Below are 27,965 nucleotides of genomic sequence, written 5' to 3'. Positions count from 1 at the left end.
CCAAGTTTACTAGGTTTGTTTTTTCTTTCATTTGTACCTGATGATGATTGCTTGTGTTGCAATTGAAACGTCGTATGCTATTATTAAATTTATTTTCTTTCGACGTGACTTCACCGAAAGAACCAAAGAGTTATTCTGTTTGTTGAACCATCGGTTTAACTAATTTTGGTATCGTTTTTTTTTGTCATCACAAATATGGTGTTTATGGAACGATGTTACGTCACTTAAAAATAACAAGGCGCTTGCAATACTTCCACCTGAAAAAAAACAGAAGTCCCCCCCCCCCCCATCTCTTATCGTCATAAAACCATTTTCCTTCTCTTCAACAAAACTGGCCCCACACTCGCCAGCACCATAAAGCCGAGCCTGCGGTTCCGACGGCACTACCACCACCACCATGGAATCTACACGCCGCCGATGAAGCGACCGTCGTTATTATCTCACGTGCCGATAACAAAGAAACAGAAAATCGAATCTCCGCCGCTCACGGAAATCTCAGTACCCACGACACACGGATGACGGATCGTACGACAGCCTCCATCGTACGAACCAACACCCAGAGTCTGCAGCGGACACTGCCCCACGAACTCAGAGGTAACGCGCGCGTCACAGCCGCGCATTTGCAAGAGATGCTGTGTTCTCGTACGTTTGGTGGATCACGCAAAATGTTTATATCCCCCCCCCCCCTTTAAATCTGCCCGGCTGGGATGTGGTCAGGAGATGGCCTCAACAACAACACGTGGGTTGGCGCGTGCAGAGAGTTGTGAGTGTAACCCCCGCGCGATGGGTCCCTTCCCCGGCATTTCTGTGGCGACGATTAACGATGAATCCGCGTGTGCGCGGCGTTGCATACAAGTAGACACAAGCTCATCTTAGTCCTGTGGTATTCACGCTGTAGACGTGAGTAGATGACGTGCTCACAAGGGGCTATCGATCGTGTGCTCTCCACGGCGATCAGAGTGTGAAGGATGTGTTTTAGCATTATTAGTACTCTGACTACGACGACTATCATTGCGCATTTTGCTACGAGCTCGGTGACCTACGTTCGATTCTCGCCCGCGGCTAACATCTTTGGCGATGCCATGAGATAATCGTGAAGATGTAAATCCTCATCAGGCCCCGTTGTGCAAAGTGCAGTCTCCAACTCGTATCCACGATCTCTCTCTCTCTCTCTGCCATCTCGATGTTTACGGGCCATGCAGAAGGACCATTGCCTGAAACGTCACCCATTACATAGGTTTTTTTTATTTTAAGGCAACAGTGTTATTAAAATATGCGTTGGGTTTTTGCTTTTATCAGTGGCGCGTGATATCTTATATATATATGCAAGCCCGCCATTATCTTTTCAAACTTAGCCTAGTACTGTATTCGTATTATTTTAAAAGTGATGTGGACTGAGCCAGTTTATGTTGCGAGACATTGTATTCCATGTGTTCAATTTCCGCTGTGACGCGGTTGCTCTGCTCTGACTTTGTTTAACCTTGCTAGCCGCATTTTTTTTTTTTCATTTTTGAAGTCCCTCTCTTTCAAGTTCGCTGACCCGGGTCTCTCTCACGAATGAGACAATCCTGATCTCTTTGCTTCTCACATGGGTTAAACAAAATAAAGGAACCCGGACCGGTCATGGGCTCCATCGTGACCAACTAGCATTGACCAGCGAACATTGTCAAACAATTGCCTTGACCAAAAACACGCACCTCCGATTCGCACGATTGGCTACGTACGGTGCGAAGGAAGTTCAACGTACATACAATGAAGGCGGGGGGGGTGTGCTGGCTTCATCCAGCAGTGGATTGACAAATGGCTGTAAAATATCGGTCGTTGTGTTGTTATTCGTTGTGTTGTTATTCTAGGACGAGCTCACGCGCGCGCCGTCCACCGCATGCTGCTGGAGCGACGCGATGGAGGATCCGAGCGAGATCAAGAGGGTGAGTGGCGGGGATTGCGTTCGCATCCGCCACCACTGCTCCACGCGCACCACCACGCCCCCCCCACCCTGTTCCAAGCCTCCACGGGACGAGACGAGGCGGCGTCGGGAGAGACGGTGTCTCGCCCGCGACTGGACCGAGCTCTCGTGGCGAGCGAGTCGGCGGTGTCGGCGCAGTCGCCAACGCCAACAACCGCCGCCGCCACTCGCCGCTATGTGGCGGTGATGTCACCACGACGCTTGTGTCGGGCTAGGTGCACTTTAAGGCCACGTGAAGTGTGGAACGCCCGAATTGTGGGCGCATTTACAACTTCCCCGGATGAGCCGTTGCCCAACTTCGGTGTCCCAACGCCCTTCTCCCACACGGGGCGATGCGCCGTCCTAGCGGCCGATTCCAGGACGTTCATGATGTGAACTCCCCTCTCCTTCTGTGCCTGCTGTGAATTTGGAGTTTGCGGACGGTTCGCTCTCTCTCCCTCGTGGTCGCGTGCATTTTTCTACGGGTCCACCGGTTCTTTCCCCTCCACGTTCAGAAACAACATCACGCGTTTAATAGTATTTGGCTGCTGTCATTTTTCACTTCAGGTCACTTCTGAAACAGAAGCCATATAGCTCAAGTTGGCCTTACCTGATGACATAAAAACATTTTTTTATTTTAAATACTCTTTGGTTCTTTCGGTAGGGTCACGTACTTAGAAAATTATTCATAGATAATTTTCTACCCACGTAACTTTACCGAAAGAGCCAAAAGAAGTATAAATCCCTGCAGTCACAAAAGCTTCAAATCAATTTAAAACAGTTTATAAATGTTGATGGACGGCGGGGTAAAGCCCTCTCACACGTGTACCCCCCTATCGCGTGTCCACGCACCCCCAACAGCGGATCGTGCGCGCGCTGTGCCACTCGGCGCGGGCGCTGCGCGAGGAGCAAGCGGCCTGGGCGGAGGGTCCCGTCGACGGCGAGGACGCGCGCGGCCTGGCGCTCTGCTCGGCCCTCGAGGCCGCCTTGGTGCACGGCCTGCGGCCCCACCTGCTCCGCGCCGAGCAGGCCTGGCTCCCACTGTGGAGGTGGTGGGCCCCGGGGCTCCCAGCCGCGCCGTTGCCCAACCCTCACTTCTGGCCGGTGTTGGGCGCTGTCACGCACAGGTAAGGTCCACGTGCGTGTGCGCGCTTGTGTGTGTGTGCACGCGCGCGTGCTTCGGCCCCAAATGGGTACCTGGAGCAATGAATGTGTAAACATCGCCGCGAGGGGAGACAAAGGCAAAGCGGGCGTGGTTGTTGATCGCTCATCCAAGCACCATCCAGGCTCGCGCCTGCTTAGCTTCTGAGAAAAGATGACATTGGAATGCACATTCCGGGTGATTTTAGTCACAGGCTCTTTACAATAATACACGCGTACATGCGTACAAGTCAGTGCCGGATTATCCTCGTAGCAAAGTAGCTACATAAGTAGTAGCTACGGGCCCCGCACTTTGAAGGACCCCACGCTAAATGCTTTCAAGCTATCAATTCCGGTTCAGTGATTCTGCACTTGCTCTATCACTATAGTACTATACTGCCTTCAACTTTTATGAACGACTGCGTTTTAAGGTTATCGATTTCTCGTATTATCTGGCTGTATGGCAAATGAAATTACTTTACGGCACAAGTTAAATTTTAGTTTTAATATTTACGTGTTTTTTTTATTCAGAGCCCCTTTATAACATCTACAGGCCCCGCACTAGCTTCATCCGGCACTGGCACACGTACGGTTATGTTTGTCAATCCACTGCTGGCTGAGAATCTTCCTACAACGTGCGGTTTGTGGGGATATTTGGCCATACTTCACCGCGCTGGTCAGTGCGGGTTGGCAAGAGAGGATCGGGGTAGGGTGCAGAACCGGTCCAGACATCACTCACCACTGATGGTATCCGCGGCGTGAAATCAAACTCAGGTTCAACGGGCTCATAGCACGGAGCGCTGCTAACCACTGCACCACCGCGGCACTCACAGGACAACGCACATCATGGGCTGTGTGATGATTGACAAGCCACCCTCGCCCAACGATCGCATTCAAGAGTTAAGTCAGGAATCAATTAGATTCACGTGTAGCTGCAGAGAAGACGACGAGGAGGAGGGGGGGAAGGTATCATTTGGGGGAAAAGTAGAGGAGGATTCCGTGCCTCTCCGGAAAAACGGATCAATCATCGTTAAAACACCCGGGGCTTTAGCGCAGTGCTGGCGGAGTGTTAACGATACATCCTGCTTTAATTCACCCCCCCCCCCGCCGCCCAAGACGCTTGAACGTGGGAGTTATTCCTCTCAATTTTCGCCAGTGAGGCATCGCCCCGGCGCCGGCAGCAGCAGCAGCAGTAAAAGACGGCCGGCTCGAGAGAGAGAGAGAGCACGCGCGAGGTCCCACGGGGGGATAAAGTAACTATCGTAATTACGGAATTTGCTGCAGTGGTTCCTTTCACCGGGACTCTCCGTTGCCTTTTTTTTAAATCTCCCAACGGCGCTCGAATATTCGTTAGCCGGCGGGTGGCTCCACGTGGGGTGGGGAGGTTTTGTTTTGGGGGGGTGGGGGTAGATGGGGGGTAGATGGGGTGGTGGTGGCGGTTGATGGGGCGGTGGTAGTGGGCGATACATGTGGGGGTGGGGGTAGATGGGTGGGGGGCTAGATGAGGGGGGGGGGGTAGGGGGTAGATGGGGGGGGGGGGTGGGGGAGATGGGGGGGTGAGGGGTAGATGGGGGGGTAGATGGGGGGGGTGGGGGTAGATGGGGGGGTGGGGGGTAGATGGGTGGGGGGCAGATGGGGTGGTGGTGTCGGATGATGGGGCGGTGGTGGTGGGCGATAGATGGGGGGGGTTAGATGGGGGTTGGATGGGGTGGTGGTGGCGGTTGATGGGAGGGGGGGTGGGGGGGTAGATGGGTGGGGGGTAGATGGGTGGGTGATGGTGGGGGGGGAGGGAGTGAAAAATTAGCGTCGGTGTGGCGGTATTCAAATTCGGCGCGAGGCCATCGCCTAAATCGCGATGAATAATTCAGCGGAGGCTGAGTTACAGTTTGGCATTCGCGCCGTTCGGTCTATTAGCGACGGGCAAAAACATTTGTTCATTAAACGGAGCGTGCCCTTCGTTTTAATGTGTGACCCACACTTTTGCGTATTATTCTAAATAAGGGAATATGCCGCTTTACCGCGGGGCCGCGTTGGTAACTTTGTAAGTTATAACCGAACTCCGCTTGGCTGTGCCATGCTCTGAATTATGCAGAACTCTCTAAGCAGTAAAAATAGTGGAATTAACACAAGTTCGGGAGTATGATTTAAGCCCAGGCCGGATTTTTTTTTTGTGACACAGAAGCAATTCGAGCCGAAAGTGTTGCCCAGTCAGACCAGCGATTCGCCCTGTCGCCCGATGCATCTTGGCGAACTCAGAGCAGAACTGTACGAAGACAGCGCGACGTCACGTCACTTCCTTGACACGACCTCCCGTGACATCCCAACAACATGGGCCAGGCCGTTGAAGATAACTTATCATCTTGGTTCTTTCGGTAAAGTCACGTAGAAGGGCAATAATGAAATAATAAAAATAAAACATAATAAAAGCATTCTCACAGGTGAAGAACAGGTCTGTCGAGAAGACAGAATCAGCAATTTCAGACTCTGTTTTCTCGACAGACGTGTTCTTCACCTGAGGACGGCTGCTTGCGTTGTGGCCGAAACGTCGTGAGAATTATTTTATTACGTTTTATTTTTATTATTTTATTATTTCAATTCTACGTGACTTTACCGAAAGAACAAAGAAGATGAATCCCTGCAGTCACGAAAGCTTTAAATCGAAAGAGAACTTATCATTCTCATCTCCGCTGCAGTGGCACAGCGATTTGGTGTGCAGGCGGTGCAGCTGCACCGAGACCCATGGATCGGAGAGGCCCAGGCGAAGGGCTATGAAGCTGGGGGGGGGGGGGGGAGGGGGAAATTGGACCGGGGTGCCCCATTTCATCCTTGCACCACCAGGGCCCATCCCAACCACGCTAGCTGTAGCGGCGATCGGCCCGTCGGAAAACGCCACTCCATTACCACGGCGCTGTTGCCCAAAACCGGCGGCACACGAAGACGATGCAGAGAGATCAACGACAGAAGGGGCAGGTTTTTTTGCCGACTGCTGAGCTACTCATCTTCTTGGTTCTTTCGATAAAGTCACGTAGAATGGAAATAATAAAATAATAAAAATAAAACATAATAAAATAATTCTCACGACGTTTCTGCTACAACGCAAGCAAGCCGTCCTCAGGTGGAGAACAGGTCTGTCCAGAAGACAGAGTCTGGCCGAAACGTCGTGAGAATAATTTTATAATGTTTATTTTTATTATTTTATTATTTTAATTATTTTATTATTTCCATTCTACGTGACTTTACCGAAAAAACCAAGAAGATGAATCCCTGCAGTCACGAAAGCTGAGCTATTGTCACTTCGCAAAGTAAATCTCTCTGCGTGGCAGGGCCCCAGCCACTGTGGGTGTCGTGGGTGTCCAGACGCGTTAAGATTTGGTAGAAGACACCCACAACAGGTTGCGCCCCTGGTCAAAACTATTCGTATGCGAGGTCGGGTTTTTGCCAGCACGATATATACTCATAATCAACGTTTTTGGGTAGATCGCGTTATTTATAAATGTGTCGTAACCCTCCACCACCCGACACGGCCAATCAGTAAAAAAGTGTCACGTTGACAAAAGACAAATAATTCACTGCTTTAGCCCACCGGTGTGTTGAAGCGTGATACCACAACATTTACAATTTGAGTACGACGTTTCGCTGGTAATTGCATCCAGCATTATCGGGCAATTCGCCAGAATGCGCGAACTAAACCCAAAAACGTTTATTACGAATAATATTAGTCGCGAAAGCCTACGTGTTAAACTGACGATATATACTGTAGTATGGCAACATGCTTTAGCAATTACCAGGTTCCTGTGCATCTGTAATGTCACCAACTAGCACCGCGAACTGTCCACGAGTAGGACAGCTGTGCAAAAGAGCTTCATAGCTCATCGGATTTCCTCCAAGATAAATAAAACAAATTCTGATTCCGGACTTCTTTTTCACGTCGCGATTCCGCCTCTCTCGTTCCGTCCCAGCAACGTGATGGAGCAGCTGACCTCGCTCAAGTTCGTGCGTACCGACGTGGGCCGCTGCCGCGCATGGCTGCGCGTGGCGCTCAACGACGGGCTGCTCGCGTGCTACGTCGACTCGCTGCTGTGTGACGCCGCCGCCCTCGCCGACTGGTACGAGCGCGGGGCCCTCCTCCTCGACGCCGAGCAATCGCCGGCGCTGCTCGCCGCGCTGCAGGCGAGTTCCGTCAGCGATGTCCTTCCCCGCGCCTCCGATTAGCGCGGTTGGCGGCTACTACGTGCGGTGCGAAAGATTTAAAGCTTTCGTGACTGCAGGGATTCATCTTCTTGGTTCTTTCGGTAAAGTCACGTAGAATGGAACTAATAAAATAATAAAAATAAAACATAATAAAATATGGGGGTGGGGGGTATTATATTATATTATTATGTTTTATTTTTATTATTTTATTATTTCCATTCTACGTGACTTTACCGAAAGAACCAAGAAGAAGTTCAACACAGCGTACATACCTACATGCGCAGTGCCATCAGCAGCACATGCACCACAATCTGGAGATAATTTTGGGAAGGGATATATTTTTGGTTTTAAATGGTTTCAATGGTCCTCGGGACTGGATATGAGCAACCCCTTCTGTGCGTCACGTGGCTCTGCGGTTTCTCTCCGGGCAGGGCCTCGACTCCGTCCGTTTCCAGCTCTCGTATCGCTCTGCGGCGCTCGACCAGTGGACGCCAGGCCCGCTGGCGCTGGCCGGGCTGTGCCCTGCCGAGGAGTCGCCGCGCGAGACGGCGCACGCCGAGCCGTCCGTCGCCCTCGGCTCGACGGACGGGAAAGATGGCGACGCAGGCGGTCGGCGGCCTCCGGTCGGCTCGCCCGAAGCCGAGCGGGTGACAGAAAGAGATCGGGGGGCTGATTCCACGTCCGCCGCGGATGGAGTCGAGGCGGAGCGTGGGAATCGCGCGTCCCATTCGCAGATCGACTTGCCGGTCGGCGGGGCCGTAGCCCGGCCGACGGCCCGAGAGGCCGCAGAGCCGAGCGGGGTTGCGATCGTGCCGTCGGCCTGCGATTCGGACTCGGCGGGGCCCGCGGCCGCGACCGGCCGAGCGGGAAGCGGGCGCGGAGAGAGCCCCTCGGCGGAGGAGGAGGAGGCGACTTTGGTGGCGCGCCAACAGGAGGCACCGCCCAAGGGAGCTGCGGAGAGCAACGGGGATTCAAACCCATTTGCGAAGATGCTCGCGTGGATCAAGGAGGCAGGGCTAGCAGGTAGCGACCAAGGGAGGGAGGCTTCTTCCGGAGAGCCCCCAGTCACCGCGGAGGAAAGACGGGCGCCTGACGCCGCGGTGGAATTGCCAAGCTCCGCGGCGCGCGAGGCTGACGGCAGGGAGCAGAAGGTGAGCGGGAAGGAAGCAAAGGCTTCCTCAAGCGAGCCTCCCGTCAGCGTCATCGAGCGGGCTCTGCCGGGCGGCGATCACCACAATGGAACGTTGGATGGCGCTCATAGCGGCGCTGAGCTGGAGATTCCTTCTCCTCCACCGACGGAGCCGCAGCAGGGGACTGCGAATCCACAGGCCACACGTGGCTGCGGTGAGACGATCGGGCCCTCGGATGTGACGGATCATCGCGAACGTGGACCCGAATTGTCTCCCGGTGTCGAGCGACGGGACGAGAGAAGGGCCCATCCGTCGCAGCCACTCTTTATGGAATTTTCGGATTTGAACGAAGAAATAGATGGCGGCGACATTCTGTTCTCTAGACATCTCCAGAGTCATCCCAAAAAGAAGGCTAAAAAGCCCAAGAAGACAGCTCTGGGTGTTCTATTTGAAGATCCAAAGGGTGCAAAGGAAATGCCCTGCAAATCTAAATCGGCACCAGACGCCAATACGGTTAATGCTGGGAAGCCAGGCCACGCAAAGGCAGGGCCAAATCAATCATCGTCGGACTGCTCGAGAGAAAACAAAAATGTGAGCTTCTGCAAAGAACCGTGCCCTGACTTGAAAGGAAACTTGGGCAGCGATCGCGAAAGTCGCATTTCTTTGCCGGAAATCCAAATCTCACACATCACGCAAGGCGACTTCACAAAAAGGTCAGGTCAAGATGAAAACACCACAGCAGACCCACCGTCCCAGTCTCCAAGAGGCACCAGCGTCGTGGTGGAAGGAGACAACAGCGACAACAACACGGTCGACTCGTCGCGCAGCCCGAACCTCATCTCCGCCGCCGTCAGCAACATCGCCAAGGCCTCGGGGTGCCTCCCCACCAGCGACTCGAGCGATGACGATTTCTACGGCCACTACCCGGACGGCTCCGGCGAGGCGGAGCCCCTCGGCGGGCCCAGCGGCGCGAGGATCTCGCGGACGAGCGCGACGCGGAAAAGCAGGAAGGTCACGAGGAGGAGGAAGGAGCTGGGTCCGACTAAGGCGGCCGCCAGGGCCGGGGGGATGGCGGTGCCGGCGGCGGTCGCGGCGCTACTCCAAGACGTCCCAAACCGGCACCAGGGCAGCCGCTCGTCGTGCTCCTCCATTGACGACGACGACATCATGGTGGTGGTTCACAGGAAGAGCCACGGTGAGTGCAGGCTGAGGCCCGTGAAGGCTAGTGTCCGCCAGGTGGAGGAGGCTGTAAATTCCGGTTTCAGGCGACGCCGGCGGGTGGATTCGTTGATGATTGGTATACAAAGGCAGCGTGTGATTGCTTGTTGTTGTTGATGATGATAGTGGTAGTGCAGCGGTTAACGCGCTGAGCTACGAACCTAACAACCCGAGTTCGATTCTCGTTCACGGCCAACACCAGTGACGATTATCTGAACCGGTCCTGGGCCTTCCCTAGGTCGACTCGGCCTCAAAATGAGTACCTGGTGCAGTGTGTAAACGTCGCCACTGGGGAGACAAAGGCGGCCGGGCGTGGTGCTGGCCACCCACCCCCTCGCGAGCCGTACCGGGACACGTCACTAGAAGGAAAGATGGCCGATGGTCAAAGTGGATCACGGGAGGGGCAGCCAAGGAGTGCAACGGCGTCCAAGTGGAGGTCCACTGAGGGAGATGCGGCGACGAAATCAGTTCGTGTGTGGGTGCTTGGCGGATCGTCGCATCGCAGGATCCCGAGAGCTGGTGGCGCCTTCTGGGGAAGCCTTAATCCGGCAGTGGATCGACCATGGCACGGTGATGATGATGATGACGATAATTTATTTAGCAAACCGCTATTTTCTATAGAAAACATTTTCTATTTCTGACATTGAGCATTCCCCAACTAATTAGAGCGCTTGATAATCCGATAGAAAGGGCCGGGTGGGTCCCTCTCCCTGCTCGTAATTAAAGCACGAGGGGACACGCACTCACCAAAGGGAGCACCAGAGATGAATTTTCGCTCAGTATTTCAAATAGCTGATTCTCTGAATGGAACGTCACTTATTATTATTATTATTATACCTGCTGGTTATTGAGAAACCACCGGGATAATGGTTTTAGAATTTTTTTTTCTATGACAATCAAGAGGCCGGGCATTGTGCGCCTTTAATTATGCGTCGGGTTTCGTTTGGGCGTTATAAAAAAAAAACGCGTTCATAAAAGCATAAAAGGATGGCCGTCGCTTGTTGTCGTGCTGGAACGGAAGAGTGGGAACGGAGTGAAACTGCCCGGATCAGGAATAATTAAAAAAATAATCATATTAATACTACGGGTGGAACGGTGGCTCAGTGGTTAGCACACTGCTCGTGCTTTAATCATTGTAGTTTTTTGCATTAGAGAATAGAGGTTTGCTAAATAAATCATTGCCATCGTCACCGTGCCATGGTCGATCCACTGCTGTATGAAGGATTGCCCTAACCCACCTGAGTTCGATCATTTAATCGGCCACAGCCAACATCAGTGACGAGCGAATATCTGAACAGGTCCCTGAGCCTCACCCGTCACCAATTTGCACATACCAGTATGGTGAGGTATGGTCAAACAACCCACACGGCTGACAGTGGCAGCAATGGATTGCTATGGACTATACACATATGATTATGATCGTGAATTATCACCTTACCCAAGTAAGCTTCACTGAGTGTCAAGAATTCTCCTGGGAGTATCCTGTATTTGGGTGTCTGGATACTTTCGTGAATCAGCGCTGCGTGGGGGCGTACACCGGAGTGCCCGGAGAAAACCCACACATTTGAGGAGGGTAACAATCAAAGCACTGCACATGCACACAAAGAAAATCATTCTCAGTCACTACTGGCAGCACTAACCAGGCTGAACCTTCTGCTTGGCTTCTGAGATGCGAAGAGATCGGGAAGATTCAGGGGAAAAAATGTGTCTTTCGATAAAACATATATATGCAACAACAAAATAGCGTGTTCGTAAAATAGACTCTTTAAACGTCACAAGCAATGCTCGCCTGAAACTCAGTTCCATTCTATTCTTGCTCATGGCAATAAGTTAATGAGATGAATGCTAATGCCAAGGCCTGCCAGCCAGGATGAGAGGGCTGCTTCGGGAGAGAGTTCGTGTAGTTTGGCTCTTTTTCCATCGATACATTCGAAGGCCATGTCTGATCAGTTTCTGACCCTTAGCAGGGCCTTTTGGAGGCATTTGGCTCCACTGATCACATCTGGATTTGAATTAGCGACGTCCATTTCGCCCAGATGACGGTATTAGTTGACCTGGACATCTACTGGACATCTGTGAAAAAGAGCTTTATGAGACCATCGGATTTCTCCGGTATAAATACGCTAACTCTGATTGTTGTGTTTAAGGTGACATGAAAACACACAACAGGTAGGCCACCGCGAGAAGGCTACCCCCCCTACCACCCTTTAAACTCAGTGGCGATTATGTGCACGAATAACAGCCGGGTAATATTGTTCACCTACGATAGAAAAAAAAATCACTCGGTATGCACCCAATCTAGTCAGACCTCAGTAGGTGGTGCCTCTACTCGTGGTAGTTACAGTCAGAACGAGAGTTATACTGGATGTGGCGTGCTGTGTACGGAAATATTTTCCGGGACGCTGAACCAGACAGACCCAGCTGAAATCCATCCCTGGCTTCAGAGATATGCAGACGGCAGCGCAGCAAAAATTCACTGTTGTACCAAACTTCTATGCTCCCGCATCTACGCTCCCCGCTTTCATCAACCCGCCCCTGACCGGCGTGGTGAATTATGGTCGGACGACCAGCACCACTAGCCACACGGCGCATAGAGAGTCCCTCATCCAGCAGTGGAGTGACGAGAAGGGGCTGTGAACTTAGAATACTACGCAACGCGGTTTGCATCTGTCGTCCGATCGTTACCATGTACGCCAAGCCCGTAAGCAGAGCACCACGTGGCCACTCAACACGTGTCTGAGCGATCTAATGAGAGGTTCGTTAATCTGTAGGGGGGGGAGGTGGAGACAGACTCCCGTTTGTGTCACCGCTGGCTTGAAGACCTCTTCAGGGGCACGGGAACTGGGGGAGCAATGGGACTTGCATTGTGTTGCTCTGCTTTTTCATGATCCTTTCTGCCCGTCGTGACGACAATAAATAGGCACATCAGTGTTTTGTTAAGCCGCCTTCAAATTCATTAGAATAAAAAAACATAATATGAATATGATTAATGGGAAATGGATCGCAGAGCCACGCTGTTTTTGCTTTCTCTTTGCTCAATTATAGCACGGTCCTACACCTAGAGATTTTGTTTTGATAAGCGTCCAATAATGGCTCGAAAGGAGCAATTTGCAGGAATTGTTTTGACGGCTTTTTGAATTGTAAAACGGTAAATTGATTAAATATTTTGCTGCTAATTAAAAAAGCATTGATTCATTGATTGTCATCCTTTATATAGCCAAGTGAAAGCCCAGTGTCATCCATTACTGCTGTTGGAAGACAGACCGGGCTCACAGAAGCCACAGAGATGTGTCATTTTTCAATATCAAGGTGCTGGCCATTTTCAAAATGTTCGGCTCGGGCTATAATCTGCTGTACAGAATAGCCTAATTTTGTGATAAATTATATGATAGGGTACGGTCTTTAATTTCCACTCTGCAGCTGGCACCACATTTTGGTAATTCACCATCATTGTCCTAATTCCCATAGCAACGTAAGTCCCATTGCCCAAAACGTCACCTATAATATATTTGTTTCCCTCTCCGCGCCATGGCATTATTGACAAATGCGTTGCATTTCTGCCACGGGTACAAAAATAGGCAATTCGGTGAAAGGTTATTTGATTCTCCGCGTAGCTTTCCACTGAATCCATTTATCGCGCAGTGTGCGCGTCCGCCGTTGGATAGGAGGCAGGTGAGCAGCTGTTGCTCAGGAGAGCACAAAGCCACCCATCTCTTTCGGTAATCACGCTGTCATCTTGCGGTGCATTGTGGGAATGACCGAATCACGGCCGTCGCTAGGGCTCCGTGATTCTGGCGACCTCCTTCCCCTGGGATTGTGGCAGCGTTGCCCAATCACAGAGGTGGGAGGAGGTCAGCGAAAAAATGGAGTGGCTGGAGTTTTACCAGGTGGCTCAGAGTTCAAAGAGCTGACCTGACATGGTATTAACCCTCTGAGCCACCCAGCCACGTCTATTGCGTCGTCTGTCTGACACAGACAACATGGGTCGTCGGAAGTAGATGGTTGCGTTACATCGCCGGGGTCCGCGTTAACCCGCGGAAGGTCAAAATGTCAGATTGATAAGGGTCCTCGGTGGCTGGGTGGGTGAGAAGTCGGACAGCGGAGCCGGCATCGTTGAGAACGTGGGTGAGAATCTGGGTTTCAGCCGCCTGCCACTCAGCCAGGGTTCTCACGTGTGGCTGCCTCGTGGTGTCAGCCATAGAATTCCTGATCAGAGAATTCAGTTAACTGGTTTGCACCCAATAATCTTAGAGGAAGGTGTGTGAAAAAGTATGACCCTTATTGCCTTTAAAAGGCCGCTACAATGATTTTCATGAGAAATCACGTGAGAAATGTGCTTTTTTGTAGACCAATCTCTGACACTAACGGTGCATTTCCCTCTGAGGTTTTCAAATGGATTCTTAATTTAATGGCAAAACGCCACGCGCATAATTGGAATCAATTTTGTGTCTTCGGGGTTTGGGAGGGAGAACAAGTAAATTGAAGGAACAGGATGTTCTACTGATGGATCACGAGAAGGAGAGATGAGAACAAGGACAAAGACTGGTGTGGTGTGCGATAAGACAGTCCCAGTTTAGTTAAAGTGAAAAGTGTTCAAGACGGTGGTGGAGCCGGTGCTGTTGTATGGGGCCGAGTGCTGGGGCACAATAAAGAGGGAAGACCAAGCGATGGCAGTGACAGAGATGAGGATGTTGCGGTGGATGTTGGGTTTTAACATGGAAGGACAGGCTGAGAAATGAAGAAGTGGTAGAAATCGCAGAGAATATGAGAGAGAGAATAAGGCTGCTGTGATTCGGTCATGTTGAGAGACGACAGGAAAATGATGTGGGTCAGAAGGTGCAATTAATGCAAGTGGAAGGAAAGAGATCAAGAGGAAGGCAGAAGGAGAGATGGGGGGGGGTGATGTAGTGCGATCAGACCGTGGTGGCCCGAGGAGCGGAAAGAGAGATGGCGCAGGACAGGGCAGCGTGGAGAAGGTTGGCAAGGGCAGCGGACACCCCCATGTGAGTGGGACCAACGCGTGGAAGAAGGATGTTCTGCTTCCCCTACGTAAAACAATTAACTCTCCTAACTTCTGCTTGAGAAACCTGGCACTCTTTGAGCTAGTATACAGAGATGTTACCCATCTTGTGGCGTGATTTAAAAATGTAACATAAATGTAAACTGTAGAAAAAAACTTGATGTTTGTTTGAAAGCATAGAAAATGTTCTTTATTAATGGCAGGAAACGTTATTGAGTCCCAGGACTCTCTCTTAAGAGCGTCCTGCATTGGGATGTTTGGCTGATTCTATCCATGAGTGTTTGGCGTGTTCGAGTACATCGTTGGACCTGCATTAAAGATGATAACGCTTTGAGCTCTGCACAGATCAATTCAATAATGCACGTTTCTGTAATGCCATTTCCTGGCCTCAGAGCTCACCGGGTTTGGGAGTTTCACAAATTGGCGTGGTCCACGAACCGCTTGCCACAGTGGCCAGCAATAAAAAGACGCAGCCATGTGACTGACGGGTCTATCAATTAGAGCCGAAGCTTTTAATCGAGAACATGGCTATCCACGTATAAATTCACCAGTAAAAAAACCCCGCACAGATGATGCGGGCTGATCAAACAAACGAGACAAATTCCGAGCTATTGGCTCACTGCCTCGGAGAGACGAGGCAATTTTTGGCAATGGATGCATTTTTTTTGCCGACATAAAAGATCGAGTGACACGCCAACAACAAACAACAATAACAAAACCGGGACAGAGTGGGGGGGGGGGGCCTTCGAGAGGTGGGGTGGGGGGGGGCGAGAGGCCCCCTTTGTGTCGCCGGGAACAGCCAGGAGCTCACAAATAGCCCCCTGGGCAACCACGGCCAATATGCCTCACGCTGCACGCCCCGTGGGCTAATTAGGAGTCTGAGAGGCTTTAAGTGAGGCCGCAAGCTGGGCTCTGAAAGCTCATAAGAGACGGGGGCCTCACAATCCGCCTCGATTTCGAGTGCTTAATTTTCTTTCTCGTCCACGTCTACCTACCTCTCTCCCCCGGGCTCTCACTCTCTCTCTCTCTCCCACTCTCTCTTTCTCTAATCTAACAAATGACAAAAAAATACATTAGTTTATTTCATCAGAAGGCAAAGCAAATGGAAGTAAATTGCGCCGTCTCGGTGAAAAGGCCGCTAATCAAACTTAAAGAACAGCTCTCCTCTCCACCGCGGAAGCGCCTAAAAGGACGGGGACGAGCATTCTGCCGGCGAGGCCGCTGTGGTTACCAAACACAGACGATGATAACAGCAACACAAATAATAATAATAAATACGAGACAACAAAGGAGGAAAAGAAATGACCTCCGTCTTCTTGGTTCTTTCGGTAAAGTCGCGTAGAATGGAAATAATAAAATAATAAAAATAAAACATAATAAAATAATTCTCACGACGTTTCGGCCACAACGCAAGCAGCCGTCCTCAGGTGAAGAACAGGTCTGTCGGGAAGACAGAGTCTGTCTTCCCGACAGACCTGTTCTTCACCTATTATGTTTTATTTTTATTATTTTGTTATTTCCATTCTACGTGACTTTACCGAAAGAACCAAGAAGATGAATCCCTGCAGTCACGCAAGCTTTAAATCGAAATCACCTCCGTTTGCTAAGAGCTTCACTCTGGCCGATGACGACACTGCCACGACACTCTTTCTCCCTTCTGTTTGGTTCTTTCGGTAAAGTCACATATACAATTTTTTTTTAAATAATAGTATGCTAGTATTTCATTTATTATTTCACGTATAAAGAGAAATTAATCAATTAAATACTAGCGTACTATTATACGTCACTTTACCGAAAGAACCAAAGAGTAATTCCTGCAGTCACGAAAGCTCCAAATTAAACTCGGGGCTCATGTTCGCCGAACATCTTTCAACGCGTTCCCGAGAAAGGGCCATAAGCGTCAGCGAGGAGGAACCGCTACGTAGTAGCGTGGCGGTGTTTGCTGCTCTCTCTCTCTCTCTCGAGTAGGTCTTGTCTGGTAAAAACAAAATAAAATGTAATTCTAATCGGTTTAGTTTACATTGCTGACAGCAATTCCTGACCAAAAATCTCACAGCCCATGGAGAGAAACGTCAGACATTGTGCCAAACAATACGATCCATAAGTTAGATTCCTTACGAGTTAGATTCCAAAATTAAGATGGGGATGCCATACTTCTAGGGTTGCCACCTCCTCTGGGTTTGACCCGAGTTTGACCTCGGCAGGCCAGGAACCGTCATGTATGTTCAGCGTGGCAGTGGTTGTTTTGTGCAGAGATTTGGTACCGGTGTCGCTGTGTTGAACTTTATTCCAGTTTACTGCACAGTTTTGAAAGACCTTGCCTAACTGAGACAAACATCCGCGTGTGGTCAACCGTGGAAAAAGGTGGTGATGACCGCAACACAACACGGCAACGAGCGCGAAAACCTACGCGGCGGCAGCCGCAGTCTTGCGTTTACCTCGTTGCGTTGAGCGCCGTGTCGTCCGCGTCGCTGTCGGCAGGAGGAGCGGAGGACCCGTTCGGGGGCGTGCGCAAGATGGGCCTGCTGCTCAAGCGACGACGCATGAAGACGTGGAAGGAGTACTTCTGCGAGCTGACCGCGTCCGAGCTACGCCTGTACCTCCCGGACGGCCGAGCCGCCGACAACCCCGCGCCGCCGCCTTCGCCGGTCGACCCGGCCGCCCCCGCGGGAGAGGCGGCGCGACCTTTCGACGGCGCTCCGGGCGAGAGGCCTGGCCACGGAGCGGTGGCGGTGTCGCTGAACGACGGCTACGTCCTGCACAAGGCGTACTCGCTGCGGCTGTGCCAGAGCGTCGCCCTGCTGGGCCTGGCCAAGCTGTCGGTGTACGCCGCGCCGGCCGACTGCCTCGAGCTGAGCTTCGCCGGACACAAGCTCTTCTTCCAGGCGGGCTCCGCCGACGATGCCGAGGACTGGGTGGAGAGGCTGCGGGAGGTCCTGCACGAGATGGGGCACCGCGCCGTGGATGAGTGACGGCGTCTCAGTCGGTCGACCACGCGGCAGCTCTGGGTCTGTGCCGTGAGACGCTGCAGGCGAGCCTTCGACGCTTCGGTCTGGCCTCATAGTGCACCTGGCCTGGCACACGCGCAATGGTGATGTCAATGCCGGTTCGTGGCAAATGGCGGTTGTTGTAGGTGGTGCTGGTGGTGATGTTGATGATGATGTTGATGATGATGTTGGCTGGTGGTGGTGGTGTAATGATGGTGGTGGTGGTGATGGTTGAGGTTATGGTCATTGCGCTGGTAGTGGTGATGGTTGAGGTTGTGGTCATTGCGGTGGTGGTGGTGTTTGTTGTTGTGATGGTGGTGGTGCTGATGGTTGAGGTTGTGGTCATTGCGGTGGTGCTGGTGGTGTTTGTGACAGTGGTACATGCAACAAAAGCAGAATCCTCTTGGGACAAAAATAGACTCAGTGACGTTTCACTGGGTGCACATGCACATGTACGGCAGCCTTCTGTCAATCCACTGCTGGCTGAGGGGACGAGGGCCTCCTCACGTCGCGGCTTGTCGAAGGCAATGAGCGTAGACTTGGCAGCACAGAAGTACAGTACTTGACAACAATGGATTTTGCTGCCCGGCCCATTGCTGCCCGCAACGGGGGCTACCTGTGGGATTGTATCCAACACACAGTTGCTGTTTGCGCCGGGTGTGCTCGTGGTGGTGCTGGTGGTGGTGGTGTGGTGGTGGTGGTCGTGGTGGGGTTGGTAACTCATGCAGGGATCGGCACGAGCACCGGACTTTGAACATGCAAGGATAGGAGGTGGCCAGGAGATGGCAGTGGAGCAAGTATGATGATCACCTTCTACCTGTAACATAGACAAAGATCCCCCGAGTAGCCTAAACAGACCTGTTGGGGCAAGTGCCGTTAGCCCCCACGAAAGCCGGCACGGCTCGCAAGGGGGTGGGTGGACAGCACCACGCCCGGCCGCCTTTGTCTCCCTAGTGGCGATGGTTGCACAACTCACCAGGTACTCATTTGAGGCTGAATCGACCTAGGGGAGACCCAGGACCAGGTCAGATAATCGTCACTGGTGTTGGCCTTGAGCTGGAATCGAACTCTGGTAGGCAGGTTTGTAGCGCAGCGTGCTAACCTCTATGACTACCGCTGCCCATCTGCTATCTACGGATACGCACACAGACACGTTGTTAAGAGTTATACTCAAGGTATACTAGAGGTTGGGGGAGAGGTTGTCAGGCGCTACAGATTCCTCCCACTCATGAAAATATAAATCAAGGAAGTGGTCGAATTTCCCAAGCGGGACACTCGTAAGAGGGCATCTTGAGACTCAGCGAAGCCTCACCTGGGTAACGCCTCACCTGGGTAAATCAACGACTAGGGGACTCAAAGACGACGGTGATGATGATGGGGTTGGCTTCGTGCATGATCTCTTTATTTAGCATCCCTCCCAGCAGTGACATCACACAGTTGTTGTACGGGTGCCACGTCATGATACAGGCAGCTCTCCGTTGAGAACTGTCACGACTCACTCTGCACCACCCTGCGTGGATGTCCGCGATCGATGATGTCACGCCAATGGCACACCTTTCGTACGGCCTGCACGACAATCAAATCCACATTTTCAAACGTCAGATTTGGAATATTGCTAATTCAATAAAGAAAAGCTGCATTTATATTCTTGGTTCTATCGGTAAAGTCACGTAGAAGGGAAACAATAAAATAAAAATATACATATAATAGTTTTTTTATTACTTTTTTTATTATTTTATTGTTTCCCTTCTACGTACCTTTACCGAAAGAACCAAGAATATGAATCCCTGCAGTCACGATAGCTTTAAATCAAAAAGCTACATTTGTTCCAGTGTTATACTTTTTTGGTGTGCAGTCATTCATTGATGGCCAAGGTGAGACCATCAACTCGATTAAACGTGGCCGAAACCTGGATTCAAACCCAGACTCTCAGCGGTGCTGGCACAGCGTTAACCCCGTGCGCCACCTTGCCACCCTAAATGGATAACCAATCTCACACATACACGCACACTCTAAGACACACGCGCGCGCATATGGCACGTGTGTAGGTAGATGTCCTTGTTCAAAGATGGGGTTTGTGCAAAAGCTTAGAAGAGTTCAAAGGTCAGATTGATAGTGATTTCCCAATTGTCTTAATTGCAAAAACCCACCTACCATGACTGTTTAATATCTCCCTCTCAACCTCGATTCTTCCTGAAGGTCAGATCTCCGTTTCAAATAAACACGTTGTTACTTTTAAACAGCCTGTTAATTTGTGTGTATGCTCACTGAAGCAATAAATGTGACAAGTCACGTCGATTCCAAGTCCTTCTGCGTGTGCTGGTTATGCTCTTCTACTGGTACAATACATAGCTATGTGTATTATCTAATCACTGCAGGACATCTCAGTGGGGCACCACGGTGGCTAGGAGATGTTAACTACATCGCCTGGTATACAGGAGGTCGTGGGTCCGATCCCGCCCTGACGCCTGTTGCTTATTTTGAGTGTGCGTGTTCTGTCCGTGGTCAGGTGGATTTGCCACGTGACCAGCCACTCCCTTTAGCTGTTATTCGTGGCCAGGTCGCTTCTGACAAAAGAGCTACATGGCTCAGTAGACCTCACCTGGTGAAATAGAAACTGTAGTAGGGTACACTGAGCTGCTTTGACAACCCTTGTCCCTTCCCCTCGCTACGACTTCCTTATCTTCCGTCTACAAATGCAGCCCACTAATGACGCTGCTCAACACGGGATTAGCGAGGACCCGACTCCACCATAATTGTGCCATTAATCCTGAGCAAAGAGGGCACTCGCCAAATGGCAGAGCCCTCAAATTAAACGATCGCTTGGCCAAACCCACGACCGCGAGCCCAGAGCCCCAACGCTCGCAGCCGTCACCATAGCTGGGTTGCAACCCTTGACGATGGGCGCCTTTAATTTTCAACTGTAGATGAAAAACCGGGACATGTTTTACAAATTAGCCGAGGTCTTGTTACCGAAACTGTCAAGGGTAATTATGAAGAAAAGTTCGGCTCAAATGCCCGCCAGAGCTCAGCAGCGGATCAATTCTTGCCGCCGAAACACAGATGCCAGACAATTCGCGGGGCTGTCCGGCTCAGACCACTACAGGTGGGCAACCCAAATAACGTCGTGGGATTGGTTCGGATTTTATCTATTTCTCGAATGTCCCCCGTGAGATGGAACGCCTCTCGTTTGCAAGGGGTTCTCCTGGGTGCCCAGTGACCCATCCATGGCAAGCACGTGACGACATGCGTACACACTTTTGAAATCTGCATGATAGTTGTCTACTCGACGGTCTCGTTTTAGTTACCATCGCTTCAAAATGACGGTGGTAAACATTCCACCCTCCCCCAGCACCCTCCTCCACCTTCACCCATAGTTCAATAACTTATCACGATAACTACGTCACGACTTTCGTCGAGAATTCCAACTCTTTGTTTTACTTTGCGGTGCATCGCGGCTGCACGGATCACACGAACTAATTACGCACAATATACACACACGTGTAGATACACGTCCATTAACCACACGCACGCGTCGATGCATGTGTCGTGAGCGTATGCATCGAGTCTACTTCTTGCATGGTAACGCCACTATCAGAAACAATCTTAAATTGTTGGTAAAAAACGTCTCGCTAGGCAATGCTAAGCACTCTTGTGCGTGGATGGTGATGGGGTTGGCGACCATGTAGGCTTCTGCGAGGATACGCTATCATCAGATGGTAGCACAGCAACACTCAATATCGTCCGTGCGCCCCTCCCTTCATCAACCCGCACGAACCAGCGCGGTGAAGTATGGTCAGAGGAACCTCGCGACCTGTACGAGCGTGGTGGGGAGAGGCTTTCAGATGGACTTCTGCGCACATTTAAATCATCTAGTTTGAGAACTCAATTCTTTAGAACTGATTTTTGTGCTTAGTTTGTTGTCCTTCCCCCGCACCTCCAATCAGCACGGTTGGCTACGTACGGTGCGAAAGAAGTTCAACTTATCTCCCTCCAACAGTGGCCTGACAAAGGGGCGGTGTACGTGTGCGCACGCATACATATTTCACACAGGTTGGTTACGATGTTGGCAGACGGTGAATATGATGTTGATGGGGCCCACCGACATAAACGTCGACGCCAGAGGAAAGGCCAATGGTGATGTTTACAGCGACGCAACCGGTACTCGTTTAAGGCTGAGCTGACCCAGAGGAGGCTCAGTTAAAGTATCACACGCCACTGGTGTTAGCCGAGGCTGAGAATCGACCTGCTGGGGTTCATAGCGCTTGGGTGCCAACTCGCTCGGCTCGTGCAGACAGACGCACAATCCCACACATGTCATAGCATGTTTGTAAAACATTCTCCCAGCGCCGTGTGCGAGGCATGTGTCTCTCGCGTGCGCGTATCCGTGGCAGGTCACCCTGCCCTGCCTCTCAGCTGATGAGGGGTCTCAACCCACAATTTGTATCCATTCCTTAAGGTCGTTAATCACGTAATTATTTTGGCATATGTAATCTGTATTGGGGGTTTTCCTGCAGTAAACAGACTCTAATTAGAGTCGTGTTTTTTTTTGCTGATGGCCTGGTTTGTGTGAGCGTGCATGTGTGAGAGCACGTGCTCGCTAACAGTACTTGCACCAACAGTCGATTCAGGCTACAAAGGTGATATTATTTTGTGCAAGTGGGCAGTGGTGGTGTCGCGATTAGCGCACTGCGCTACGAACCCGGCGACCTGGGTTAGATTCCCGCTCACGGCCACCAGCACCGATGACGATTTTCTCGAACCGGTTTTGGGCCTCCCCCAGGGCGGCTCAGCCTCAAATGAGTACGTAGTGCGGATACGGAAGCACCGTCACTGGGGAGACAAAGGCGGCCGGACGTGGTGCTGTGTAGGTGAATGTGCGTGAGGGTGAATGTGTGTGGGGGAGCGAGAGTGTAGCGGTTAACGCACCCCACTTCAAAATCAGCTGCCCGAGTTCGATTCCCGCTCACAGCCAACATCACGAATACCTAAACCGGTCCTGGGCCTCCCCTAGGTCGGCTCAGCCTCAAATGAGTACCTGGTGCAGTGCTTAAACATCAGCACTGGGGAAACAAGGGTGGCCCTGTGCGATGCTGGTCACCCACACCTCTGTGCACCGTGCCAACGTTAATAGGTGCTCGGTAACAGCACTTGCCCCAAGTCTGTTAAGGCTATTCGGGGGATCTTTGTCTTTGTACATGTGTGAGCATGCTTGTGTGTGTGTGTGAGCATGTGCATATATGCACGTGTCAGTGTGTGTGCGTGCATGTGCTTGTTTTGGCTTTTACAACGATGCCTTAGTAACCACACAGAGGTGCACACACTGCCCAGAGCACCGCTGATAGTGGAATTGCATTCTAGACAAAGCACAGAGAGAGAGAGTCCATTGCCTGAGAAAAGCTTCAGCAAGAGCCAGGATTGCCAATCCATGTAAAGTACACACGGGAACAATTTTTTTATTGAGATTACAAAGCCGATCGTGAGTGGTGTCAGTAGTTGCCATTTGCTTTGCACACCACTTTGTAGATTGTCCCGGCTTTTGCATGGAGTGTAAGATTTGCTTAGAGCCCTTTCTCAACCCATGGGGGCTGTTTGACCATACTTCAGCGCGCAGGTCAATGCGGGTTGGTAAATAGCGGGCACAGGACCTGTACATATATGTTTGTATGTTGAACTTCTTTCGCACCGTACGTAGCCAACCGTGCAGCAAATCGGAGGTGCGGCGCAAGGACAACAAACCAAGCAAAAAAAAAGACGTAACTCGACACTGACGTTAGCCGCGGCCGGGGATTAAACTCGAGGGTCTGGGTTAAAAGGGCAATGCGTTAACCATTGCGCCACCGCTCGAACCCCTTGGTATTTTAATCTTTGATTTGAAAGACTTTTGTTTGAGTCGCGTTGGTCGTGGTAGTTGTCTGAGCCTACCATGTACACAGCCCTGTTCAATATTGACTTCCGTTGCTGTGTAGTCGAGGTGCTGTGGTTTTTGACCCCCCCCCAGAGATTCCATTGACTGTCCCAACTCGAGGCTGGGAACAACAAGAGTTTGGTTTAACACGTAGGCGGCTTTCGCGACCAATATCATCTGTAATGCAGCTTTTTGTTGGGTTAGATCGCGTAACTATATAAATGTGTCGTTAAACCCGCCACCACCCGACACAGCCAACTAGTGAGGGTTGTCACGTGAACAGAACGTGCCAATGCGTTACTAGTACATCACTAACCGGTGTGTTGGAGAGCAAAGCCACAACATTCACAATCTGAGTACATTCACAACTTCTTGGTTATTTCGGTAAAGTCACGTAGAAGGGAAATAATAAAATAATAAAAATAAAACATAATAAAATAAAATTATCACGACGTTTCGGCCACAACACAAGCAGCCGTTGTGTTGTGGCCGAAACGTCTGGAGAATTTTATTTTATTATGTTTCATTTTTATTATTTCCCTTCTACGTGACTTTGCCCGAAATAACCAAGAAGATGAATCCCTGCAGTCACGAAAGCTTTAAATCGAAATTTACAAAGTCTTGAGTTTGCCGTCTTGTTTGCGTTGTCTATATATTCTGCGATCACCATCATACAGTCCTGTCACACGGTTTTGAAACTGAGGTGCCCAGAGAAAAGCCACGTCGTGCAGGGAGATAGCTATGTTTAAAGGTCCACACGGACTGATTCACAGACACATCTGCTGTGCTGCCGTCTGCTGTCCTACCATCTCCTGGCTGCCTCTCACAGCCCAGCAGGTTTGGGATGTTCAAGAATCTTCCTGTGATCCACCAACCTCGCACGAGCCCGCGGATGTGCCTGTTTTAATAGCACGTGGGTATCATCAAATACCAGCATCCGGTGAAGTCGTCATGCATGCTGCTGCGTTCCCTCTGCTGTACCCTCCCTGAGCCATGAGGGCTATTTGACCATACTTCAGGTCAGTGCCGGTTGATGAAGCTTCCACGTCCATGACTGCAGAAGCACGGGAGCACGGTACTCTTCTTCTTGGTTCTTTCGGTAAAGTCACGTAGAAGGGAAATAATAAAATAATGTTTAAAAATTACATAATAAAATACAATTCTCACAACGTTTCGGCCACAACGCAAGCAGCCGTCCTCAGGTGAAGAACAGGTCTGTTGGAGAGACAGCGTCTGAATGAGCACCACCAATCTTGGCAGCGTATATTTAAGCTGGGTTGGAGGGGAAAGGGCGCCTTGACAAAGGAATTTGCATATCAAGAGAAATTTAGCATATTTATGGGAAATGCAGATATGGGATTAGAAGATGAATCCCTGCAGTCACGAAAGCTTTAAATCGAAATTTAACCGCCTGTTTTAATAGCACGTGGGTATCATCAAATACCAGCATTCGATGAAGTCGTCATGCATGCTGTTGCGTTCCCTCTGCTGTACCCTCCCTAAGCCATGGGGGCTATTTGACCATACTTCACCGCGCTGGTAAGTGCCGGTTGATGAAGCTTCCACGTCCATGACTGCAGAAGCATGGAAGCACGGTACTCTGTAGGACAGGGCTCCGAAACCCGTGGGTCCGGAGCCGCATGCGGCTCTTGAAGGACTGCTGCTTCGTGACGTGTTTATTAAGGGACCGCCACCGTCTCGTATTCACCATCACCACCACCACCACAGGTGCATTGTGGCTCTTGAAATATTGAGGGGTTTTTGTTACCGAATTCGAAAAAAATGTCTCGTTGTTGTTGTTGTTGTTGCGTGTCTGTGGGTCTCTATGCGTGTCTGTGGGTCTCTATGCGTGTCTGTGGGTCTCTATGCGTGTCTGTGGGTCTCTATGCGTGTCTGTGGGTCTCTATGCGTGTATGTGGGTCTCTATGCGTGTCTGTGGGTCTCTATGCGTGTCTGTGGGTCTCTATGCGTGTATGTGGGTCTCTATGCGTGTATGTGGGTCTCTATGCGTGTATGTGGGTCTCTATGCGTGTCTGTGGGTCTCTATGCGTGTCTGTGGGTCTCTATGCGTGTCTGTGGGTCTCTATGCGTGTCTGTGGGTCTCTATGCGTGTATGTGGGTCTCTATGCGTGTATGTGGGTCTCTATGCGAGTCGTCAAGTAAATTGTGTTCTAGATAAGGGGGCGTAGAGGGTGGGGGGGGTGTAGACGTATCTACATCACGGGGTAAAAGCCACGGCCGTGTCGGTGGAGATTGTGCGAGGGCAGACGTCGCAACTCCAAAGTCCTCAGAAGCAGGTGCGGCCATTAGCGATAATTTGCGCGGATTGCAGTGGAGAGTAATTTGGCCATTAGCGACGACGATCGCACCTGCGCGGGCTGCCTAGGCTGCACCGATGCCTCATTTACCGCTACCGCTGCTGCTGCTGCTGCATCGTTCTCTCTTTCTTCTTCAGCCCCACCACCCATCCCTTCCATCTCCCCCCCCCCCAGCCGGTCGGCGGCGAAAGTGGCTGAACTCAACAAACAAACAAAATAATAAATGCGAATGGGTCACAACAAATGAATGTTGTGAGATGCATGCATCTCCTAAGTCTCGATTTAAAGCTGTCGTGACTGCAGGGATTCATCTTCTTGGTTCTTTCGGTAATAATAAAATAATAAAATAACACAAATATTTTAGTATGTTTTATTTTTATTATTTTATTATTTCCCTTCTACGTGACTTTACCGAAAGAACCAAGAAGATGAATCTCCTAACTCGTCACGTGGGGCATAAATCCCAAATTGGTCGGTGTCCTCATCCAAAAAACAAACAAACAACCTCAACCAGCCAGAGTCAGAATCCCACAACAGCCACAGTCACGACTCGTTCGACAACACAGTTGTGATTTTTAGCATTTAGCTGCTGCTGCTGCTGTTGTTGCTAAACGTCGCATCGTCGTCACAACCACGACTCGTGCACACTCACTCATCCCTGCCTGCTGCCACGCACGAGGAGTCCCCTTTGAAGCGGAACGTTTTGTTGACGTCGCTCCAAATATCGTGGGGTGACCCTTCTGGCCAATTCTGACCTCACCCCCACCCCCCCCCAACCAGGGTTGGCGTCACAAGCGACAAGCAGAGTGCAGACTGAAGGGCACTGGGACATCGTTGCCATCAGAAGAAGAATAAGCATATCATATTCTTTGGTTCTTTGGTAAAGTCATGTAGATAGAAAATACTAAATATAATTTCAATGAAATACAATAAAAATAAAAAATGAAAGCAAAAAACCCACGACGTTTCGATCGCAACACAAGCGGTCTTCATCAGTCTTTCATTTTTTTATTTAATTTATTTTTATTTTCTATCTACGTGACTATGAATTGCAAGAATATGAATTCCTGCCGTCACGAAAGTGTGAAGGCAAAATTTCATAAGCACATCACTTGCGGATCAGAAACATGGACATTGACGAAGAAAATGCAACAAAAGAGTCAAAGTGTGCCAAGAGGTGCATGCTCTCATACAGCGAGCGGTTCTTCCTAACCGGGGGTGCGAGATGCCCTTTCTGAGGCTGCAGTAAAGGTGAAGAACCACTGCTCTAATACCATACAAGCAGCCACTGTGTGACCTATTTACGTGTTTTCTGGCAACCCCTCCGAGACCACTCCAATGAATTAGGAGACATTTGAAAGCCCATGATAGGTCGTGTTCACGACGTTGTAATTAACACAACTTTTACCTTTGACCCAATATCATCTGCTGCATACAACTTTCTGCTCCGGTATTGCTTATCCACTATACTATTTGCAATAACCCGGTGCATGGCATGTTTCTAAATCCTACAACAGATAGGCATAACCTGTCACGTTGAACCTTGGGGAGGCTTCCGGCGAAAATGTCATTGAATCCAGGGTTTCATTTCGGCCAGTTCTGTCGTGTTCAGTGACTAGGAAGACATTTCGACACCCAGTTCACCGCATCCAGTATCGTCACGTGCAACCCACCGTGAGATATTCGTCCCCCGAAAATGGTAGCAGTGCGGTAGTGACGTTGTGGGGGACTCCCACCTCTTCCGAGACATGTGGCCATAGTGGAAAAAGCGTAGGCCAAAGTCCCCCGGATGAGGGGCTCTCTGGAGCTCCCTCTGTTCTCACGCCAACAACAGCGACGCGAGGAAGTGAGCGCAGGGTCTGCAGCCCCCTTTGCCCTCCAGCGCGAAAGGGTGGCGAGACGTTCGGCAACGCCGAGTGGCTCTCGATCGAGCGAGCGCAGTGGGGCAAAGCTCTTTCTGGAAACAACGCGCCCGCCACGGACTTCAGCCTCGCTGTAACCCCCCCCCCCACCCACCACTCACCCACCCCCTTGCCCACCTCTGTGTGTGACCTATTTCGAGGACGCGTCCATGCAGCAGCAGCAGCATGTTCCACCCTCGTCCGCTC

The 27,965-nt window shown here is 50.8% G+C and overlaps 1 protein-coding gene and 1 long non-coding RNA gene across 3 annotated transcripts; one reads left to right on the top strand and one right to left on the bottom strand.

The window, feature by feature from the left end:
• Positions 1–94: 94 nt before the first annotated feature.
• On the top strand, positions 95–19,935 carry LOC144729074 (uncharacterized). Of its 2 annotated transcripts, none has more exons than XM_078608957.1 (6): positions 95–594; positions 1,854–1,928; positions 2,807–3,072; positions 7,045–7,255; positions 7,708–9,601; positions 17,126–19,935. In XM_078608957.1, exons 2-6 carry the CDS (start codon positions 1,902–1,904, stop codon positions 17,614–17,616), a joined length of 2,889 nt encoding a protein of 962 aa, XP_078465083.1. In that variant the 5' UTR covers positions 95–594; positions 1,854–1,901; the 3' UTR covers positions 17,617–19,935. The 2 variants fall into 2 exon arrangements, with proteins under 2 accessions (XP_078465083.1, XP_078465084.1); XM_078608958.1 differs by lacking the exon at positions 95–594 and adding an exon at positions 612–763.
• On the bottom strand, positions 16,145–27,826 carry LOC144729078 (uncharacterized). The gene is made up of 3 exons (XR_013587625.1): positions 27,531–27,826; positions 19,131–19,197; positions 16,145–17,718 (listed from the first exon to the last, which is right to left on the bottom strand). It is a non-coding gene; the product is annotated as an uncharacterized LOC144729078 (long non-coding RNA).
• Positions 27,827–27,965: the final 139 nt, after the last annotated feature.

This window comes from Lampetra planeri, chromosome 31 (assembly GCF_965212315.1).
Source record: "Lampetra planeri chromosome 31, kcLamPlan1.2.h2, whole genome shotgun sequence".
Taxonomy (NCBI): Eukaryota; Metazoa; Chordata; class Hyperoartia; order Petromyzontiformes; family Petromyzontidae; genus Lampetra; species Lampetra planeri.
This window is presented reverse-complemented; position numbering and strand designations above follow the sequence as displayed.

Excerpts from the sequence above, each read along its gene's own strand:
- LOC144729074 (XM_078608957.1), top strand. The coding sequence starts at position 1,902 with ATGGAGGATCCGAGCGAGATCAAGAGG. Across the intron at positions 3,073-7,044 it reads TTGGGCGCTGTCACGCACAG|CAACGTGATGGAGCAGCTGA; the intron begins GTAAGGTCCACG and ends GTTCCGTCCCAG. Across the intron at positions 9,602-17,125 it reads GGTTCACAGGAAGAGCCACG|GAGGAGCGGAGGACCCGTTC; the intron begins GTGAGTGCAGGC and ends CGCTGTCGGCAG.